This window comes from Lynx canadensis, chromosome A3, assembly GCF_007474595.2.
Source record: "Lynx canadensis isolate LIC74 chromosome A3, mLynCan4.pri.v2, whole genome shotgun sequence".
Lineage (NCBI taxonomy): Eukaryota > Metazoa > Chordata > Mammalia > Carnivora > Felidae > Lynx > Lynx canadensis.
Genome location: NC_044305.1, coordinates 110,150,719 through 110,166,623, shown reverse-complemented (window position 1 = coordinate 110,166,623; position 15,905 = coordinate 110,150,719). Strand labels below are relative to the sequence as shown.

At 45.3% G+C, this 15,905-nt stretch overlaps 1 protein-coding gene across 2 annotated transcripts in view; it reads left to right on the top strand.

The window, feature by feature from the left end:
* The window catches only part of VIT (vitrin), a 105,743-nt gene that overhangs the window by 48,792 nt on the left and 41,046 nt on the right, over nucleotides 1-15,905 (top strand). For both annotated transcript variants that reach the window (XM_030311316.2, XM_032592699.1), the window contains exons 5-7: nucleotides 1,135-1,268; nucleotides 6,408-6,485; nucleotides 12,926-13,117. In XM_030311316.2, the coding sequence (XP_030167176.1) occupies nucleotides 1,135-1,268; nucleotides 6,408-6,485; nucleotides 12,926-13,117 (404 nt within the window). The remainder of the gene's footprint in view (nucleotides 1-1,134; nucleotides 1,269-6,407; nucleotides 6,486-12,925; nucleotides 13,118-15,905) is intronic.

Here is a 15,905-nt window from a genome sequence, read left to right as displayed (position 1 = left end):
GCAAAGATTTGGAAAGATGAGGAGTTTGGTGCCTGTGCTTTTGGACTCTCAGAGGCAACTGTGACCAAGCGGGACCGATCCGGGATTCCAGGTCAGCGAGACCTGGGTTCAAATCCCTGCCTTGCCAATTTACTAGTTACAGAATCTGGCCTGAGTCACTCCGCTGGTCCAAGCCCAATTCTGTGAAATGGGAACAACAGCACTGCCTCTACGCCACAAGTCAGGGGTTTGCTGGGTGGACCCGGTGAGATACCATACATGGGAATGATTTTAAATCAATTAAGCACTCCACATGTCAAGTACTATTATCACTATCTTTCCTTCTGGGTCACTGAGCAGGTGAGTCTTGAAACTTGTTGGCTCATGAAGGTGGGAGGGCAGGAAATGGCAACTCTCACTCCTGGAGGGAAGGGAGGGTGTTGATGAGAACAAATCTAAGTGCTTTTTTAGTTCCCTCTGTGCCATAAATCACAGATACCCACAGGAGCCATTTTTGGCTCTGGGGCAAGGAAATGACAATGTGAAGTGATTCTGAGGAAGCAGAATGGGACCCCTGCTTCACATACAAGCCAAGAGGTATATATGTCAGTCACTGTTACATCAGGATCTAAAACCTTCAAAATCCTAGAAATTAAAGAAACAATTTCAAGTCCTTCAGGACTCTTTTTAATGAGTTCAGTATAGCCACGCACCTTCCTTCCCTTGCTCAAAATAAAAGGAATAATTTGCTTGGTAAAAGTTCATGGCCACCCTCCGAAACAACTGGACTCATTCTATGATGTCACAAAACCAAACTGGAAATTGTCAGAAGTTTTACTCAAAGGATCTAGTTAGAATGAGCAAACCAAGGAAGAGAAATTTGAGGCATGGTGGCAAACAGAAATTGCTGCCCAATGGAACAAGCAGGTTGTGTAATAAGAAAGAGAAGCATATCTGACCTGGGAGGTCAGATGCTGGGCCGTGGGAGGAAGGCACCCTTCGTGGGGGATGGACTGAAGTCAGGATAAACCTTTTCTTAATCTTGCTCTTTCTTTCATATCTTCAAATAAAGATGGAGGCTACTTTGATATCAGTCTGTTGACTGTGTCAAAGAATATTTTTCTGTTCTTCAATTTTTTTTTTTTCTCTTCGTAGTGGTGTGCTTGATAATTCAGGAGGGAAAATACTTGTTCGGAAAGTTGCCGGGCAATCTGGCTATAAGGGGAGTTATTCCAATGGTGTCCAGTCATTGTCCCTGCCACGCTGGAGAGAGTCCTTCATCGTCTCAGGTACGCCCACACACTGGAGAAACACAGCCCTACCCAGGCACTTGGCTTAAGTGACCTCATGGGATGAAATGTATTCTTTTCAATGTCCTATTGGTTTTAGTTTATGGCCCAACTCATTTCATAAAAGTCTGAAGCATTAGCTCTTCTGATAATTAGGATCATGAAACAATAAATTATAATTACAGTGATAAATCACTACAAAGTCTGGAAATATTAAAAGGCTCCAATTTCTCATTTTAAACACACTGCAGCTATCCATAAATCCAATCAAACCTTTAATGAAATGAATTACATTTAATAACTTCGGTTTTGAACTACTCCTTTAGTTAGGCCAAATATGTCTCATATCTAGAACCTCATTCCTTGATATTTCTGGTAAATGGAAAGGGATATAGGCTCTTATAGAACTGAGCTGCAATTTTGAGATTTCTTTTTATTTAATTGATTGTTTCACTCGTTGGTCCTTGCTATCTAGCTCCTTAGGATTTTTGTAGATAACATTTTCACTCTTTTCCTCCCTCTTCCAATGAGGTAATGTCAGTGAGCTAATGACAAGTGTGATTTCACGGGAAAAAAGGTGACCTAGTATCTGTATTATCATGACCCTCCCTTTCCTATTATTGTGAATTCCGCAAACTTTTGTTTTGAAACTTTTTTAATTGAAAGAATAGTACAATGAATATCCACATTCCCTTCACCTAGCAACATTTGCTTTATTAACCTACTTATCATTTATCTACATTTTGCTCTAAACCATGTGAAAATAAGCTGCAGGCATCATGACACTTTATCTCTCAATACTTCTGCACACATCTGGTAAAAACAAGATTTCCTAATAACCACAATACCAATACCACACCTAAAACATTAACATTGGTGCAATTATGTTATCTAACAAATAGTTCTTCCTCAATAGTATCCAGTTATCTTAGTCTTCATAGGAATTTCTTCCTCCTCCTCTTCTCTCCTTCCCTCCTCTCTCCCTCCCTGTCTCCCTGTCTCCCTGTCTCCTCCCTCCCTCCCTTCCTTCCTTCCAGATCCACAGTCTAATAAATAATAAAAATCATCCATTGCCTTTAGTTGTCATGTCTATTAACTCTCCAATAATCTAAAACTATCTACCACCACACTACCTTTTTTTTGTCATGAATGACAATGACATGTTTGAAGTCCCAGCCAGTTGTCCAGTACTGTGTCTCCCAGTCTGGACCACAAACATGTCCAGCCATGTCCTCATGATTGGATTCAGGTTACATATTTCGCCAAGGTTACTACGTAGGTAGTATCATAGCATATGCATTGTGCTTTATCACAGTGGTCATATCAGAAGACACAATAATGTCAGTTTATCCAGTTGTCGGTGATGCTAAACTGGACTGCTTGGATACTTTACAGTATCTCTCCATGGTAGAGATACTTTGTAAGAAATAAGCAATCTGTAGGGAGATACTTCAAATCAGCATGGATAGCTCATTCCCCAACAAATTCATCCAATGGTTTAACATCCATTGATGGTCCTTGCACTAGCAAGAATTACACTAGAATTTGCAAAATTATAATTGTTCTAATTCTGTCATTCCTTCCACATTTGTTAGCAAGTTTTCTTACATAAAGAAGAGGGTTTTTTTCCCTCTCTGCACACCTGTTTTTTCAAGTACCACTAGGGAGTCATGGATTGTTTTTGAAAATATGTTATAATCCATTATCACCATTATTCTTTTCTTAATTTAACATACAGTGTTGTCGTGGCTTCAGGAGTAGAACCCAGTGTTTCATCTCTTACATATGACACCCAGTGCTCATCTCAAAAAGTGCCCTCCTTCATGCCTGTCACCCATTTAATCTATTCCCCTACCCACCACCCTTCAAGCAACCCTCAGTTTGTTCTCTGTATTTAAGAGTCTCTTATGGTTTGCCTCCTTCTGTGTTTTTATCTAATTTTTCCTTCCTTTTCACTATGTTTATCTGTCGTGTTTCTCAAATTCCACACATGAGTGAAATCATCTGATATCTTTCTCTGGATTATTTCACTTAGCATAATACCCTCTAGTTCCATCCACATTGCTGCAAATGGCAAGATTTCCTCCTTTTTCATCACTGAGTAGTATTCCATTGTATGTATATGTGTATGTATGTGTGTGTCCGATTTCCTCCTTTTTCATCACTGAGTAGTATTCCATTGTATGTATATGTGTATGTATGTGTGTGTCCATTCATCAATTGATGGAAATTTGCGCTCTTTCCATAATTTGGCTATCATTATTCTTTTTGATGCTCAAGTTTTCCAAATTCAGCCAGTGGGAGCCCTTTGGGCTTTTTTGGCACGTCCTCATTGGTGTTTGAGCACAACATAGTGTTCTATCCTTGTGTTATACTTGGCCTTATGCTGGGCCTTGCATATCCCATTTTCTTCAAAGAGGTTTCACATGATTTTAAACTATATTCTAGCAAAGCTTCTGGCATGCCAACAAGATTAGGAATCTTGAAACTCTCCTGAGGAGCCACCTGTGGAAGACCACCCAAAGCAAGGAAAAGAAAAATGTTTCATAATATAGTAGGTCTTCCCATCTGGATGGTGTTCTGGTACCTTTATGCATCCCATGCCCCAACGCCTACTATCCTCCATTGATCAGAGTTGGTTTTTTTCAGAGTTTTAATAGAACTACAAACAGACCTTTTAGGATTCTTCACAACTTGAGCAATCCCTGTTTCCTCTTGCCTGCAGAATTCTGCAGCCTAGGGTTCAAATTAAACTGGCTTCTATGTCAGGTAGTGGAAAGTCATCAACCACAGTGCCGTGAGAATTCAGAACAGGGGCCGTATGAAAATGCTAATAGCTAGACTACAAATTTGTCAAGTATATAGAGAAATGTAATCCCCACATAGGTGTTTACCAAGTAGCTCCTGGCTAAATAAGAGTGTTTCCATCTTAAATGCATAGCCTGCAATTCAAGAATCCCCAACAGAGGTTTAAAGGAAAAATTAACTCCAAGAGAGTAGAGATGTTTTGGGTTTTTTAAATGAAAATCAGTCTACTGAGATTATTCCCTACAAACTCAACTTCCATGTCCCCTCATTTCACCTAGTGACATTTAACCAAAACACTTTTTGCCAATTATAATAAACATTGGTGCTTCTGCAATGAGTAGGAATCTCTTTCGAATGGGTGACTTGGGGGGGCAACACTGGCCAGCAGCCAAGCCACGCTCCCCACTATCTGGGAGCTCAAGGCCACCAACTTCAGCTGGATGGTGTCAGAATCCTCCTCTGAAGGCTCCGGTGCCTCCATGACCTTCTTATTTTTAATTTTCACGCATCGCTGTGCTCCTTTAGTTAATTCACTTTGGTGGACTGGGATGGAAGCAGACGATAGGATATGCCTCTTTGGTCAGCACAATCTTTTGACGGTCCGTGGATAGGAATGGTCAGAGAGGGACTTCCTAATACTGCCCGTTTGTTCTTTGATCCACATTTCAGAAAACTGAGCTCACGCTCCTTTTCCTTCTGAATAGAAGCAGGAAAAGCCATAGGATTTTAAATGTGAGAACAGTAAACAGATGAAGACCATGTCTGTGCAGTCCCCTCTGTTGATCAAGTGAGGCCAATGGCCATAGGGCCCTCCCTGGGCCCGAAATAACCTCAATCACAATTTGGAAGAGGCCCAGTCAAGGGCAGGGGACCTGGAAAACTCCGTTCCCAGGGGACTTTAATGGGATAAAATAACTCAGTCAGCCCAAACATTTTGCCTCATCCCCACTTTGAGTGATATTTATAGACCATACCAGCAGAGAACCTTTGCATCTCTCTGGTAATACATGGTTCCAGAACATTTTAACTTCTTTTTTTCATTAGACCCCTACAACTTAATATATAGTAAGTTGGTCCATATCATTGTCCATATTTTCTGAATGAGAAAAATCAGAGTCTCAGAGGCTGAGGCAGAGAATACATGGCAAATACAAACAGAAACGTAGATGTTCTCATTCCCAGTTCCAGGTCCCTTCTGAGACCCCATCATTCTGGCTGCTTCACGGCTCTACAACCTTCTGTGTCAGTAGGGTTTTTTTGGCAAGAATCGTGCACTAGATTCTGTTCTACCGCTCGGGCTCTCCATTCAGTACTCCTCCCCGTCTCGTCCCCAAGCCCATCCTATAAAACTATTTCCTTAGATTGAGATTTAAAATTCTTTCACTGTCCGATGCAAATACTAGATACCAGGTAGGACCCCTCTTAAGGGTATTTGAAATTGTAACAGAGATCTAAGCATGAAGATATTCCTCCTTCGAATAAATACTAACTGATCATCTCCTACATACCAGCCACTGCTTGAGGCGGTGTCTCAACGGTTACCAAGTGAGACAAATCCCCAGTCTCCAGGGAGATTCCACCTTCCAAGTGACACTGTCCACCTCATTGCGGAGCAAAACTCTTGCGTGGAATTCTAGGCATCATTTCCTGGCGGAGGAAGGCTTTAGACGCCACAGCCTTTCCCGGCCAATTTCCAGTCCTATCAGGCTTGGTACTTGCTTACCCAGCTCCGATCACCTCATCGTTTTTCTTTTTTATGCCTCCTTTGTTTTCCCTGATACATATTAACATTCCTTCTCCTCACCTGGCCTCTAAACTTTCTTTCCCTAGGTGGGCAACAAATGCTTATTTTGAAAACTACTTCTAGGTTTCTTTAGTGCCATGGAATTCAAATGGATCCCACAGGGTCCGTGAAAGGGGGAAAGAGCCATTCATGCACAGCCAGCTTGTGACCAGAGCTCTGGAGCTTCCAGAAGGAGAGCACGGGGAGTGCTTTTACATTCATCTACTGGCCTAATTCAACATTCAGCACCACACATATGAAAACCTTAGCTCACACGTCACATCTTCATGGGCAGAACGAGGGTTGCTAATGTTAACTCTGAGTCACAGAGATATTATTGCTTCCTTCCTAATATTAATAAAACACAGGCTATCCAGGAAAACAAAACCTCACTTGACTTTCTTATTGTAATCAGCAGTTCAGCTTGGTGGGGGAGACCACGGATTTATTGAACTCAAGAGGGATCAATAGGAAAGAGGGAATCAGCATACCAGAATAGAACCATCTAAAACTTCTAGCTCTACAAATAATTTGTTTCTTTTTTGCAGAAGGTAAATCCCAAAAGGGTGTAACCTACCCATCGGCGCTCACATATTCATCATCTAAAAGCCCTGCTGCGAAAACAGGCAAGTGTTCATATGTGATTTCATCTAAATATTCTGAGTTTGTAAACACGTGTTTTAGGAGGTAGTGTAGAAATTAACATCTGGTCAAGCTCCACTGATGCCAGCAATATTTTCACAAATGCCAGAAACGTGGCCCCAGAAATCAAGGGGATCAGATGGCTGGGGCTAAGGAGTAAGGCTTCAGTTTTTGGTTGTGGTTTTCGAGTTCCAAGATGATCTCTATGTTTTGTAATCTTCATTCACAATGGTTGTTGCCTTGAATTGTATTGTTACTTTAGAAGATGACAGGACATTCTGTCTAGAAATGTTCCCTGGCAGATGAAAGGGGAAAAGCTGTTTCTTACTAGGTATGAAATGAAGGGAAGCAAAAAGGATGGTGTTAACAGAAAACAACTAATAGAAATAACCCAAGCCAAAGATACAGTGTTTATGAGGTTGTGCGTCATGTGAACCACAAAGGGAGCACAGATAGACTTCAGGTCAGGAAAATACCTTGTTCTAGGTTTTTGTGTCAAGGGAGAATTAGGCTATGCGTTATTGTGTCTTTGGGGGCACTTTGATTTCCCACACAAAGAGAAGGGATAAACATCCCTTTCCAACATAAACACAAAAGGGACACTTGGGGTCTTGCCCAGCTTCTAGAGGAGCCACCCTTTAAAGTTATAGTCTCTGGGCACCTGGGTGGCTCAGTCAGTTGAGTGTCTGACTCGTGGTTTCAGCTCAGGTCGTGATCTCACGGTTTGTGGGTTCGAGCCCGACATCAGGCTCTGCACTGACAGTGTGGAGCCTGCTTGAGATTCTCTGTCTCCCTCTCTGTGCCCCTCCCCCACTGGCTCCCTCTCTTTCTCTCTCAAAATAAATTTTAAAAATAATAAAAAGCACTGGGGCGCCTGGGTGGCTCAGTCGATTAAACATCCGACTTTGGATCAGATCATGATCTCATGGTTTGTGAGTTCGAGCCCCGCGTCGGGCTCTCTGCTGTCAGTGCAGAGCCTGCTTTGAGATCCTCTGTCCCCCCTCCCCACCCCCCGTCCTTCCCCTACTCGTGGACGCTCTTAGGCTTTCTCTCAAAAATAAATATTAAAAAAAAAATTCCAGTGAGAACCATAAAAGGGGGGTCCCCTTTTTTCCTATCCCGATGACAAAATTCCTATAGAAATGGGGGGAAGCAGATGAGATGACGATATGGGGGCCAGCAGTTACTTGCTCTGGTCTTGGCATGTGCAGATAACAGGCTTCCTAATCCCTCCAAGACAGTGAGTTAACAGGTAAATCAGGTCAGGATGACCCCCTCACAGCAAAGCAGCCTTCTTCCATGGGAAAAGAGCTCACTCAACAAATAGGAAACATCTTAAAAAAAAAAAACAAAAACAACTACAAAGCACCTTGATTTGCCAGGGGCAGCTCCTTCTGATTTAAATGCTGTTTCCCCAGGCAGGCAGCAACCGTCAGGCAGGCAGCTGGTATTGGGCTCGAGTCTCAAGCTACTCTGAACTAAGTAAAAACAGGTAAGTGTTGGTTCAGAGAAGCTCACCAAACCCGAGAAGGCGCATCGCTGGCACTACAGCGAGAGAAAGGGAAGGAAATGCTTCTCAGAGGGTTCTGAGTGAAAGTGGCCGGAGAGCCCCCTCCTGCTTCCCCTTGGCCACGCGCCCTGGCCCTCCCACCCCCCAGAGGAAAATCAAGCTGACGTTTCCGTTACACTTCTCAGAGCCTCCTGCCCTCACAGCCTGTACCCACCAAGGCCACCCCAGCCCCCCCCCGTCTTGGGAATAAGACAGGCTCCACCACCACTCTAGAGAGACCTTGGGCCACCCTCTGGTGGGAACTGCATTCAGGAATCTCGAGGCTCTTGATGACTTGCCTTCCACCGTGTTCCCCTTTGGAGGAAAGACATACGGAATTTGGAATCAAACCAATAGGGGTCCGAATCCTGGCTCTGCCACCTGTTGTCTGTGAGACCTCTTCTTGGCTTGGCTTCCGGGACTGTGACTGGTATCCAATGTGAATGCCTCTGTCAAAGAGGCCTTCACGGCATCTGGCACGTAGTAGATGCTTAGTGAATAGATTTCCTGCCCTCGTGTATAATCCTGACTCAGTGGCGGGAAGAGCAAACCCTCCCTCGTCACCCTGACCTCCAGACACTGCTGTTAACTGGGCTTCAGTGTCCGCACTGTCCTCCACTGGGGGAAGGGGAGGGGTGACACAACACGACGGTAAGTGTCAGCTACTGCCACTTGCCGAGTGCCCACCATGTGCCGGGCACTGTGTGGACCCCTCACAGACGTGGTGCCTAGTTAGGACCCGGCCTCGTCAGGTCGGTCTGACCATCCCCGTTTTACAGCAAAGGAACGGTAGTGGCCGAGCTGCTGAGGCCTGAAGTCAGGAGTCCAGCCTGATGCTGGCTGACGGTTCTCAAATCAGATTTCCAGGGTCCGTCCCAGATGCAGCGCATCAGAATCTATGTGATTAGGGCCCTGGAGTCTGCATTTTAACACCGTCGCTATGATTCAGTGATGAGTCAGGTGTAGGGAGCTCTGAGGACCTCCTGCTGCTGTTGAGCAGGTTGTTCAGAACTGTTCATGACCTGGGGCGCCTGGGTGGGCTCCATTCGTTGAGCGTCCAACTCTGGATTTTGGCTCAGGTCACGATCTCAGTTTGTAGGTTTGGGCCCCACATCGGGCTCTGCGCTGATGGTGTAAAGCCTGCTTGGAATTCTCTCTCTCTCTCTCTCTCTCTCTCTCTCTCTCTCTCTCTCTCTCTCTCCCCCCCCCCCCCCCCCGTCTCGCTGCCCTTCCCCCTCTCATGCTCACTTGCTCTCTCTCTCAAAATAAACAACTTAAAAAATTAAAAAAAAAAAAAGAACACTACATGACCTTGTCCATAGAGTAATATGTTAAGAGCCTAAAGGAAATTTTCACATTTTCCCATGAAAATCTTTGAAAAGATTTCCATGAGGCTTCTGTGTATCTGACATTGTATGAAGAAACCATTTTAATGGTTTCGTTTCTAACTGCTCAAAAGGAACCTGGTGCAATGAAGAATTCACTTTGGGTCACATCAGGCGTTATGTTCCGTAAGGAATTGGGAGCAATTGGGGAAGAGTTCTTTCTCTGTCTTCATCTTAAAGACAGTTCTGTTCCAGGCAGGAGAGCAGGTGGAAATAACAGCCCATGGAAGACCATGGAAAACCAGACACATGGATCTCTTGGTTGAATTTATGACTCACTTGAAAGTATCTGTGTCCTAAGCAGCTAACACGACTGGCTGCCATCAGGATATTTAATCTGCTCTCCAGCCATCAATGTTAGCAAAAGAAGACTGGGGGTGCTTGGAAACCTCACAGTTAGCCAATGGTGTGAGAAAAAGACATTTCATGTTTTCAATATCTCATGAGTGTAAGGTGACAAAATTCATTACTGCTAGAAGTTTTATTTTTAATTGTGGCTTAATTAACAATTTCCAAGTAAAATGTACTGTAGGTTTTATATCTTTCTTTCCAAATTAATACTTTTATCCTATTTCATAAAATATATATGTTATTCTATTAAATGGCTCTTCCCTGTATGAAGCGGGTCCTACCTGGGCCCACATCCCCCTAACAAGACGCTAATGCTTCGGAGCATTTACCAGAGAGTAAGACAGAAGACTACTCCGGAGAAATCAGAAACTTCCCTAGGACTTGTCATGAAGGCTCAGTTCCTTTGAAGTCACGGAAATGTCATAAACCACGCAGGTTTGGTTTTGCCCGAGGACGGCGTGAAGACTGGCTGACCCCCCCAAAGCTGCTGCCAGCTCTTTAGCAATCGTCTGCCACCATCTCCGGGCAGATTTGAAGGTGACCGACTGTTAGTGACAACAGGGAAAAGGAGAGCCCGGATGGCCTACGAGAGCAGACTGAACGGCCAAACTCCAACCTGTGTCTGGGGCACTGTATGCTGATATGCTCTCCCGAGTCAGTGCTCACAGGTGACAGCGGCAGGGTGGGAAACGAGCAGATGCCAGTGCTGGGTGATGGGTCTAAATGCCCCGGCACACATGTGCCTGCGTGACCGGTCTAAGGTCATGGTGCTGACACTGTTTTCCCAGCATGCTGTACAATGTCAAAGAGGAAGTTGGATGGTTCACAGGAACAGCACGGCACCTAATCTCAGATGCTGTCCCTTCGGCCTGCTGTTCTATGTACCGAAGATGCATATCCCTAAGCAGAGTTAAAAGCTAGAGCTGGGGGCGGGGAGCACCTGGGTGCCTCAGTTGGTTAAGCATCTAACTCTTAATTTCAGCTCAGGTCATCATCTCACAGTTCATGAGATTGAGCCCCATGTCGGGCTCCATGCTGAGAGCATGGAGTCTGCTTGGGATTCTCTCTCTCCCTCTCTCTCTGCCCCTCTCCTGCTCCTGCTCTGTCACTTGTCTCTCTCTCAAAATAAATAAACTTAATAATAATAAAAAAAAAAAAAAGCTATGGCTACAATGCTGTGGTAAGCTGAAAAATGCCCCAGCACCACCAAAGATACCCACGTCCTTGTCCCTGGTATCTGTGAATTCTTCCATATACGGCAAAACAAGAAAGGGGAGGGGTGCTTGGCCAATGGGATTAGGTCAAGATCTTTGGATGGGGAGACTATCCTGAATTATCTGGGGCAGGGGGAGACAGAAGGAGATTTGATACACATGGAGGAGAAGGTCATGTGAAGACAGAGCAGAGAGAAACTCAGGATGTTGGCCTTGAGGACTGGAGGGGTGTGGCCACAAGCCAAGTAATGCCAGCAGCCACCAGACAATGGAAGAGGCAGAAAGCAGGTTCCGCTCACACCTTGACTGCTGACACCTTGAGGTCAGCCCCAGTGACACTGAGTTCCAACTTTTGGCCTTCAGAGCTGTGAGAGAATAGATTTTTGTTGTTTTAAGCCAGTTTGTGTGTTTGTGACAATTTATGGCAGCAGCACTAGGACACTAATACAGAGGAGCAGGCATAGGAGTTAATGTCCCTGCTGGGGGGCTCAGGTGACACATGTAACTGGTCCCTCCCAGGACTGGGTGCTGTTCAGTTTGGGGACCATTTTGTGTCCCCTTCTGACACAGACCATGGCTGTCAATACAATATCCAATGCCCAGAGGATAGCCACGGGTGCCCTAAACCTTCAGAGAAACTGTCAGGGCCCCCAGAGAACTAACACATTAAGACTTGTTTAAAATTGTGGAGGGGTGCCTGGGTGGCTCAGTCGGTTAAGTGTCTGACTCTGATTTCAGCTCAGGTCATGATCTCATGGTTCAAGCCCCACATCGGGCACGGAGCCTGCTTGGGATTCTCTCTCTCCCTCCTTCTCTGCCTCTTCCCCACTCACACTGTCTCTGTCTTCCTCAAACTAAATAAATAAAACTTAAAAATTTTTTTTTAATTTTTTTAATGTTTATTTGAGAGAGAGAGAGAGAGAGAGAGAGAGAGAGAGAATGAGTGGGGGAGGGGAAGAGAGAGAGGGAGACACAGAATCCAAAACAGACTCCAGGCTCTGAGCTGTCAGCACAGAGCCCGACCCAGGGCTTGAACCCACGAACAGTGAGATCATGACCTGAGCTGAAGGTGGATGCTCAACTGACTGAGCCACCCAGGTGCCCCAACTAAAAAAATTTCTTGAAATCATGGAAACAATGTAAATCATTACACATGAATGAAGAGCGCAATTTAGTAGAATCTAGGTGATCCTTACCATGTAATTATTTCCATTACCCCATTTTACAGATGAGAAAACTGGGGCCCAGAGGAGTGAGTTGACTAGTCATGAACCAGTCTAAGCTAGAACATCTAGAATGCATTCTCTGAGAGTAAGTCACAGTGAAAGCCCCAAAGTTCCTTCCATCCCTAGGTCAATGCTGACACAGCAAAAAAAAAAAAAAAAGAAAAAGGTTCATAAACCATTGCTTCTGGTGTCTGGCAAATTAATTTGGCAGTAAATCATGTTCTGCCTTCTCAGTGTTGCTGTAGGATTTAACTGTTTAAATATTTTATTGTTATGGGGCGCCTGGGTGGCTCAGTTAAGCGTCCAACTTCGGCTCACGTCACGATCTCACATTGTGAGTTTGAGCCCCGCATCAGGCTCCGTGCTGTCATTTCAGAACCAGGAGCCTGCTTCGGATTCTGTGTCTCCTTCTCTCTCTGCCACTCCCCCGCTCGCGCTCTGTCTCTCTCTCTCTCTCTCTCAAAAAATGAATAAACGTAAAAAAAAGTTAAATATTTTATTGTTATTTAGTCTTTGGTTTGTTTATTGGCTCATTGTTCCCTCCAGATTGTACATTCCTTTCGGGCAGGTGGATTTTCTCCTGCGCAGCAGCTAGCAGAGATCTTTGCCCAAAGCTAGTGTTCAATAAGCATTCGTTTCTGTCCCGAAGGGCCCACCAGCCAATTGGCAGGACTCAGTATAATTTCGTCTTTTTTACAGATGAGGCCACGAAAGCCTACCAGAAGCCACCAGTTCCAGGAACAACCGCACAGCCAGTCACCCTGACGCAGGTAACGGGAGCCACTGCCACTGGAGCCGCCCACGCCAGCCTGCCAAAGCCGTCCCCATCTGCCGGCTCCACCAGCAGCAGCCTCAGACCCCAGCCCGTGGGCCTCAGGAGCAGGGAGCTGGGTCAGTAGGTAGACTGTGTGTTGTCATGCTCTAGGAAAGTAGGAGACGGGGCTTCCGGGGTAACAGCTCTGTCCGAATGCTCGTGCAGAGTCCCGCCTCTTGAGCTGGCTGAGGAGTAGCACCGAGACCTGGGCCGGAAGTACGTGGTTGTGTCCTTCCAGACTCCAGGGGTAAATCTGAGCCTGATACTACGTTAGGACCAAGCTAAGAGCTAAGCGAACCACGTGGAAGGGGCTTAAGACAGATTCGGAAGTGTGACTGCTGTTACCATACTTAGGAAGGTAGGACGTTACGTGAAACTTTCCCATTGCAAAAGCCGAGTCGAAGGGATAGTAGGTTTCAAGGTAAATGCTGTTGCGTTTTGTTTTAAGGGACAAACGTATGCTCCTGGAAGTCTTCAAATATTAGAAGCAAACAAAACCAAAAAAAAAAAAAAAAAAAAAAAAAAACCAAAAAAAAAAAAAAAAATATAGGAAAAGCCAGACAGCTGAAGTTTTTATTCCCTTTCTGATTGCTTTTTATGTATCCATTTCTTAAATAGTGTTTTAGATTTAACCAATCTTGGTATTACATGGTATTACCTCAAGAGCTCATCTGATAACTCAGTCTCTAGTTTCTATGCAGGTTTTTATGCAAGCCTTCCTAGGCTAATAAGACCATCTCATTTCTAAAGGTCTTCTGGAAAGAGTCCGGAACCTTCCACCGCAGGAGTGACAGCAGGTTTTTCTAAATATTTCCCACCCAGGGCCATTTTCTCCTTCTAGGAGGACGTGCCCAGGACTTGTTCCTTCAGCCTCACCTCCAGCCACACAGCAGGGCCCTTGCCTGTTCCATATCAGAGTCCAGCCATCCATTCGTCCTTTTTTCTAACAAATAACATCAGCACTTGCAACATGCTGGACACTTCGAAGCACCTTACAATTAGTCTACGAGATCCTCATAACCGAGCTACGTAATTAGATCTACGACTTCTGATTTCACTAATTCCTTGCATTGATGAGGAAACCAGAGAGAAGGGCAGTGAGGAAACTGGCCCAGGTCACACGGCTGGGAAACAGCAGAGCCACGATGGCACCCCAGCAGCCGGGTTCCCCCCTGACTGTCCTGCAGGAGGCATCCCTGCCATAAACGAACACCCCAGGCACGAATGAAGCCATCCCAGAAGCAGGGGCCTGACCTGCCCTTGCCACGGATGGGGCAGCGAGGCCAGAGGATGTTAGGCACCCCCAACGCCCACTGTGGTGAAGAATAACAACAATGGAGCACGCAGTCCATGCTTCCCTGTGCTGGGCACCCTGTGTGCACTGTTTTACTCAATGTTCCTAACTACTCTATGAAACAAGGGTTATTTTCATTCCATGGGATGAACAACCCCTGGAAGGATCGATGATGGAAAGTACCCAAATAAAAATGCCATAAAAATAATTGCCGGGATACACAGGACATGACCCCCGTCCCCGCCCCCGCCATCCTGTTCCTCGGGAACCCCGGCTAACACGAGCACATGATGCCTGACAGCAAGAGGAAATAGGAAGCAAGGATCCTGGGTGAGAGAGGCCCTCAAGCCACAAGCTTTCCTTCTTCATAACTTCAGGCTCTTGACTTTAGGGGCCCTTGATTCTTTCAGAGACTTTTGAGTGGTTAAGTTGTTTGCTCCTGGTGTCTCCTCGGAGGAGGTCAGTTTTTACATAACACGTGTAATTAAACATGTGGCATATTTATCTGGCAACACTGGGAGCTTGGAAATCCTGTGACAGGCTGGGCCTGTGCTGGTAGAAACCTCAAGGAACTTGATGTAGTGGCTCCTGACCTGGCAAAGCCTCATTATTCCTGGCTGGGGGACAGGGGCCGTTGGACAGCAGCCTCCCAGCCCGGCAGCCTCCCTCTTCAACCTCGGCCAGCGCCCACGCCGCCCCACAGCCTGCCAGGCAAACACTCAGAACGAGCGCTCCATGCCGCCTCCACGGTAACTGCCAAGAAATGGGCCAGACCGGAAGGGGAGGAAGGGAGAGGGGGCATGAAGAAACCATGTTGCCCGCTCAAAGGATTTGCTGTAGGAATGAAGAGAAGTGAAAATGGATGTTTGAAGCCCTGTCTTTTTCTTTTTTTAAGAAGAGTTTGTTGAAATACTTTCCACATATCATACAATTCACCCATTGAAATCATACAATTCAGTTGCTCTTAGTATATTTGCAGAGTTAGGCAACCATCCCCACAATCGATTCTAGAACATTTGCATCATCCCCAAAAGAAACCTGTACCCATTAACTGATCCCTCCGTCCCCCAGCCCCAGGTAACCGTAAGTCTACTTTCACGAATGCCTATATTCATGTATGGCTATAGGTAGCGTGCTGTGATCTTGTAGCCCAACTATATTAAATCATAATCAGTACACAGATAATTCCTTTTTTTCTTCAAATCAACTGAGAATGTTCTGCCAGCTATAACAGAGCAACTCTCCTATTGCTGATAGACAAGTTACTACCTTTATTAAGGGTTTTCTCCTCTTTTGTATTGACGAGAGTCAAAAGACTGTAGAAGTGTGTTGTAGATGGGGTGTCCAGGTAAAACCTAATTTATTTGTTTATTCAACAAATATTTATTGAGAGCCTACTATGTGTCAGGCACTGCCCTGAGATCCTGGGCTACACCTGTGAACACACCCTACCAAGATCCCTGCAACGGGTCCCTTCAGCTTAGGACACCTAGAAGTGTGTACCAGAACAGGAGCAATCTGCCTCTGGGATCAATGAGTATCTTTGCTCTACAATAAGATAAAAGGCTGCC